Genomic DNA, 6,447 nt, shown 5'->3' on the forward strand with positions numbered 1-6,447 from the left:
GTTAAGCCCCAATCATTCATGCCTCATGTGGGGGCAGGAAAGCACTCTGCAGATGCTCAAAGAGACCAAAATTTCTTGACACCCCCATGACGACTGCTCTCTGTAGCTGCTCCACGCACAAATTCTTCTTGTTCTGTCCAGCAAAGGCACTCTGCACATGCTCGGTGGGCCATTTTTATTGTAGACGCTTTTCAAAATATTGTTCTCTGCAAGGAATTGCACTCCACACATGCTCAGGAAAACCTTTAAAGAATGAACAGGGAAAAAGCACTCCACACATGCTCAGAAAAACGACCCCGCAGAATCCTTTCAAAAACGTTCTGTAGGAGGAAAAGGCACTCCACTCATGCTCAGGGTCATCTTGCTGGGCTATAGCAGAAACTTTTTTAAAACGCCACACTGTGGTAGACACAGGCACTCTACACATGCTCAGGGACATTTCCTCCTCAGGACCGTAAGAGGAAAAAAGCCCTTCAGTACTTGAAGCCCCACTCGTTTCCTACACGGTGGGCAAGAAAGCGCTCTGCAGAGGAAAAGCACTCCATGCATGCTCAGAAAACCAGTGCCGTTGAATCCTTTAAAAAACGTTTGCTCTGCAGGAGGAAAAGGTGCTCTGCACATGCTCACGGTCATCTTGCTGGACTGTAGCAGAAACCTTTTTAAAAACACAGCACTGTGCTAGACAAAGGCACTCTGCACATGCTCAGTGGGCCATTTTTATTGCAGACCCTTTTCAAAATATTGTTCTGGGCAAGGAAATGCACCCCACACGTGCTCAGGAAAACCTTGCTGTGGAATCCTTTAAAGAATGCTGCTCTGCACAGGGGAAAAAGCACTCCACACATGCTCGGAAAAACGTTCTGCAGGAGGAAACGGCACTCCACACATGCTCAGGGTCTTCTTGCTGGGTTATAGCGGAAACCTTTTAAAAACAAACAAAAAAACGCCGCACTGTGATAGACAAAACACACTCGGCACATGCTCAGGGACGTGACACGGTGGGCAAGAAAGCGCTCCGTAGAGGAAAAGGCACTCCACACATGCTCAGAAAAACGTTGTGCAGGAGGAAAAGGCACTCCACACATGCTCAGAAAAACGTTGTGAAGGAAAAGGCACTCCACACATGCTCAGAAAAACGTTGTGAAGGAAAAGGCACTCCACACATGCTCAGAAAAACGTTGTGAAGGAAAAGGCACTCCACACATGCTCAGAAAAACGTTGTGCAGGAGGAAAAGGCACTCCACACATGCTCAGAAAAACGTTGTGCAGGAGGAAAAGGCACTCCACACATGCTCAGAAAAACGTTGTGAAGGAAAAGGCACTCCACACATGCTCAGAAAAACGTTCTGCAGGAGGAAACGGCACTCCACACATGCTCAGGGTCTTCTTGCTGGGTTATAGCGGAAACCTTTTAAAAACAAACAAAAAAACGCCGCACTGTGATAGGCAAAAGACACTCGGCACATGCTCAGGGACGTGACACGGTGGGCAAGAAAGCGCTCCGTAGAGGAAAAGGCACTCCACCCATGCTCGGAAAACCGGCGCGGCGGCACCCTTTCGGGAACGCCCGCCCCGCAGGAGCCAAAGGCGCTCTGCACACGCTCAGCGGCCTCGCTGCCCTCGGAGGCGAGCTCCTCGCGGCCCTCCCCGCCGGGGCGCCAGGAAAGCGGCGGGGAAGAGGGCCGCCTCCTGCCCCTCCTGCCCGGCCCGGCCCGGCCCTCCGCCGCCGCCGCCGCCCCGCCTTGTGGCGCAGGAGAGCCAGGCAGCCAGCAGGCCGGCCCGCCCGCCGACCACGAGCCGGGCCCAGGGCCCGAGGACCGGAGCCCCGGAGCCCCGCGCTGGACCAGCCGCCGAGGCCGGAGCGCCCCGCCCGCCCGCCCGCCATGAGGCGAGCCGCCGCCGCCGCCGAGCGGGAGGCGCGCGACTAGGCCGCGCGCGATCCGGGGCCTGGCGTGGCGGCCGCGGCCGGCGCGCGTGAGGCGAGGCGCGGCGAGGCGCGGCCGGGCGGCGATGTGGCTGCAGCAGCGTCTGAAGGGGCTTCCGGGCGTGCTGTCGAGCAGCTGGGCGCGGCGGCTGCTGGGCCTGCTGGGCGTCCTGCTGGCGGCCTACTGGTGCCTGGGCCCGCGCCTGGCGGCCTGGCGGGGCGGGCGGGCGGCGGGCGGCGGCGCGGGGCTGTGCCTGGCGGCCGAGACCCGCGACTGGCCGGCCCTGGCCCAGCAGGGCCACGCCCGCCTGCTGCACCTGCCCGCCGCGCCCGGCGACGCCCACGAGGCCCCGCCCGCCCTGGTGGGCAACGGCCACCTGCTCCTGGACCTGGCCGGCAACCGGCTGTGGGTGGCCCCCGCCAACGCCGCCAACGCCGCGGGCAAGGGGCCCTCCCCGGCCTCCCCGGCCCACAGCACTGAGTACCCGGCCTTGGCGCAGCTGCGGGCACCGTCCTCCGCCGAGGCCGCGGCGGCCATGCTGCGGGAGGGGGCCGTGCACCGGGTGCGCTGCGTCCCCACGGGGCCGGCGGGCTCCGAGGGGGCGGCCCGCGAGTGCGTGGCCATCCGGGAGGAGGTGCTGGCCCACCGCGGGCGGCCGCACCTCTACCTGCAGCGCCTGGCCATCGCCAACCCCACCGAGCGCCAGGTGGCCTTCGAGGTGGCCGGGCTGCCCTCGGCGTCCGCCCTGACCCACGGCGGCGGCGGCGCGTCCGGCGGCAAGTTCGTCACCAGCTTGGAGAAGGCCGGGGACCGGCAGTTCCTGCTCTCCTCGGGCCGCGTGCTCCAGCCGGACAGTGCCAAGGTGGTGCTGGTGGTGGTGGCCGCCAAGAAGCTGGTCGCCCGGGTGCAGGTGGCGCCCAAGTCCCAGTTCGAGGAGACCCTGGTGTCGGTGGTCCACACCTCGGAGCCCATCGACGCCTCCCGGCTGGACGAGACCTTCAGCAAGCTCCGGGAGGCGGCCAGAAGGGAGATGCTGGAGGTCCTGAGGATGAAGGTGGAGGACCTCGTGCAGGAGCACCGGAAGGCCTGGGCCGACCTGTTCGTCTCAGGTGAGGGGTGCATCCCCTTGGGCCCCCGACTCGGGGCTGCCAACTTGGCGGCTTCCCTGAATCCCTAACTGATTGGAATCGGTTTGTATACGATGTTTATCGCCTGCCTAAAGCTTGGTGTCGTGGTTAAGAGCGGTGGTTTGGAGCGGTGGAGTCTGATCTGGAGAACCGGGTTTGATTCCCCACTCCTCCACATGAGCGGCGGAGGCTAATCTGGTGAACTGGGTTGGTTTCCCCATTCCTACACACGAAGCCAGCTGGGTGACCTCGGGCGAGTCACAGCTCTCTCAGCCCCACCTACCTTGGGTGAGTCACAGCTTTCTCAGCCCCACCTACCTTGGGCGAGTCACAGCTCTCTCAGCCCCACCTACCTCACCAGGTGTCTGTTGGGAGGGAAGGTGATTTTTAAGCCGGTTTGAGTCTCCCTGAAGTGGTAGAGAAAGTCAGCATATAAAAACCAACTCCTCTTCTTCTTCTAAAGCAACCTTTTTCTATTTTGAGTTGTCTCATCATAGGGAGCTAGAAAAGGTTCTGAAGTGTAAGGATGTGTCACTGGCCACCAAGATTAACTTAATTCACGCCATCGTATTCCCTATTGCTATGTATGGGTATGAAAGCTGGACATTGAAGAAAGCTGATAGGAAGAAAGTAGATTCTTTTGAAATTTGGTGTTGGAGGAGAGTGTTACGGATACCCTGGACTGCCAGAAAAACAAATCAGTGGGTTATAGATCAAATCAAGCCTGAACTGACCCTAGAAGCTAAAATGACTAAACTGAGGCTATCGTATTTTGGTCACATTATGAGAAGAGTCACCGGAAAAAACAGTCATGCTAGGAAAAGTTGACGGCAGCAGGAAAAGAGGAAGACCCAACAAGAGATGGGCTGACTCAATAAAGGAAGCCTCGGCCCTCAGTTTGCAAGATCTGAGCAAGGCTGCCAAAGATAGGACATTTTGGAGGACACTGATTCATAGGGTCGCCAACAGTCGGAAGCGACTTGATGGCACTTAACACACACACACACACACACACACACACACACACAAAGCAACCGACTGAATTCATAGCTGAAAAGAGACTTGAACTGAGAATTTCCAGATTAATGTGTTTATCCATTATGTCACGTTAGATAAAAATGTAATATAACCTGAAACCCTGGAGAGCCACTGCCGGTCTGAGTAGACAATACTGACTTTGATGGATCAAGGGTCTGATTCAGTAGAAGGCAGCTTCATGTGTTCATGGGACGTTGAACACATGAAGCTGCAGGATCAGAGGAGCATGCCGAATATATTAGGTGCTGTGGAACACAGGCAGGATGGTGCTGCTGCAGTCGTCTTGCTTGTGGGCTTCCTAGAGGCCCCTGGTTGGCCACTGTGTGAACAGACTGCTGGACTTGATGGCCCTTGGTCTGATCCAGCATGGCTTTTCTTATGTTCTTATGTTGAGCTTTTGGCTGAGAGAAAAAAACCAGGAAGGAAATTAAATAATTTCTTTGTGTTGCAGGAGTAGAGATGACGAAGATCACTGACGCTCATACTCCTTCCAGCAAGACAGTCAACATGACGCTCTACTATGTCCTGTCTACCACCCCAGCTCCCTTTCTTGATCCTCTCATTAGCAGCGATGAGAAGGAGAAGATGGAAGCCACGCTGAACTATGCTGACCACTGCTTCAGCGGCCACGCCACGATGCACGCCGAGAACCTGTGGCCGGCGCGCCTGCTGAGCGTGCCTCACGTCCTGCAGCTCTCAGATCTGTGGAAGCTGACCCTGCAGAAGCGGGGGTGCAAGGGCCTGTTGGCAGCCGGAGCCCACGGCCTCATGCAGGGGATGGTGCTGAGCTTCGGCGGGCTGCAGTTCACGGAGAACCACTTGCAGTTTCAAGCTGACCCAGATGTGCTCCACAACAGCTACTCCTTGCGAGGGATCCATTACAACAAGGACTTGATCAACTTGGCCGTCATGCTGGACGCGGAAGGGAAGCCCTTTCTGCATGTCTCTGTGAAGTTCCAGGAGAAGCCGGTCCGGCTATACGCCTGCGAAGGGGGCTGTTCGAACGAGCCGGTCGAGCTCACTTCAGAGCTGCGCGGCCACACCTTCCCCGTCATGGTGACGCAGCCCATCACGCCACTGCTCTACATCTCGACAGACTTGGTCCATCTGCAGGACCTGAGGCACACCCTGCACCTGAAAGCAATCCTGGCGCACGAAGAGCACATGGCGAAGCAGTACCCTGGCTTGCCCTTCCTCTTCTGGTTCAGCGTGGCCTCCCTCATCACTCTCTTCCACTTGTTCCTCTTCAAACTCATTTACAACGAGTACTGCGGGCCAGGGGCGAAGCCGCTCTTCCGAAGCAAGGTGTGAAGCCAGCCATGCCTGGGTGTAGGTGCCGGATATTTTGGCAACTGAGTCATTTTCTTGGATTTCTGATCTCAGGCTCCCCAGCCTGAAAGTTGGGGGCCCGGTTAGGAGTTTGAATGTCCTGTGGGCAAGCTCTCTCTGTGTGTGCGTGTCTGATGGAGTAGCGGCCCACATTCAATTTTTTTAAAAAGTTTGCTCTGGTATAAAATTATCTTTGAGGATGGGGTGCATTTTTAGCACAGTTTCTATTTTTGGGGACCACAGTTGCCTCCAGAAGGGTTGGTTGCAGGAAGTAATGATCTGAAGTTTCCGCTTTGCAGGTACAGGAGGGGATCTGTTGAAATAAGCCCTAAACTAGTGTTCAGAATGAAACTGAATGTGGGGTGGGGAATTGCTCTTTACAGGTTGACCCTCAGGGTCTCTGGCTTTTGCTGCTTCCCCTGGTGGCAGAGAGTATCATGTTGGATTATCACTGGAATTATCTGCTAGGTGCTGTGGAATTTCTGAGGCAAAGGAGCAGCCTTTCTTGTTTCTGTCTCTGGCACATTCTAGGCCTGCAGAACCAGGGCTTTTCCTTCTCCTACTTTCCTTGGCAGGATCAAGTGTTGAATGGTGGTAGTTCTAGTAAATTCATGAGACAAGCGAAGAAGTCAGCCAGGGGGCAGAAAGGCCTTGTCTTCAAGTTTCCCTCTCCTTTTTCCCCCCTCCAGAGGGGAGGAGGGAGGATAACCGCTAAAATGAAGGGAAACTACAGGCCGGTTGTGCTTTGAGGCTTGAAGCGTGCACGCCCAGGAAACATTACCAGTTGATGGGGCAAGGAGGTGCTGTGCCGGTGAACATTAGCAGCTGTTTGCAAGTTGAACGTTCTCTTTTGGTTTTGAAAATTAGATTTTGGTGTTAAATGCGGGGAAGGAAGATGGCAGATCTCGTCTCCATCAGAGCAAAGAAATCCACAAGCTTTTTCCTGCAATCACTTTGTAATTTATTTTCCTCCCAGAATGCAATAGAGAGAGAAGTGGCTAGAAATCCCCATTGTAGAGCGTGCATAC

The 6,447-nt window shown here is 56.2% G+C and overlaps 1 protein-coding gene across 1 annotated transcript; it reads left to right on the forward strand.

Annotated features, from left to right (window-relative positions):
- The first annotated feature begins 2,010 nt into the window (after nucleotides 1-2,010).
- KIAA2013 (KIAA2013 ortholog) lies at nucleotides 2,011-5,421 on the forward strand. The gene is made up of 2 exons (XM_056864917.1): nucleotides 2,011-3,034; nucleotides 4,542-5,421. The coding sequence occupies exons 1-2, from the start codon at nucleotides 2,011-2,013 to the stop codon at nucleotides 5,399-5,401; spliced, it is 1,884 nt and encodes a 627-aa protein (XP_056720895.1). The 3' UTR covers nucleotides 5,402-5,421.
- The last annotated feature ends 1,026 nt before the right edge of the window (nucleotides 5,422-6,447 follow it).

Source organism: Euleptes europaea, chromosome 19, assembly GCF_029931775.1.
Source record: "Euleptes europaea isolate rEulEur1 chromosome 19, rEulEur1.hap1, whole genome shotgun sequence".
Lineage (NCBI taxonomy): Eukaryota > Metazoa > Chordata > Lepidosauria > Squamata > Sphaerodactylidae > Euleptes > Euleptes europaea.

Bases quoted from the DNA above. Each gene is read 5' to 3' on its own strand.
- KIAA2013 (XM_056864917.1), top strand. From the start codon at position 2,011: ATGTGGCTGCAGCAGCGTCTGAAGGGGCTTCCGGGCGTGCTGTCGAGC. The intron at 3,035-4,541 runs GTGAGGGGTGCA...TTTGTGTTGCAG, and splicing joins GGCCGACCTGTTCGTCTCAG to GAGTAGAGATGACGAAGATC.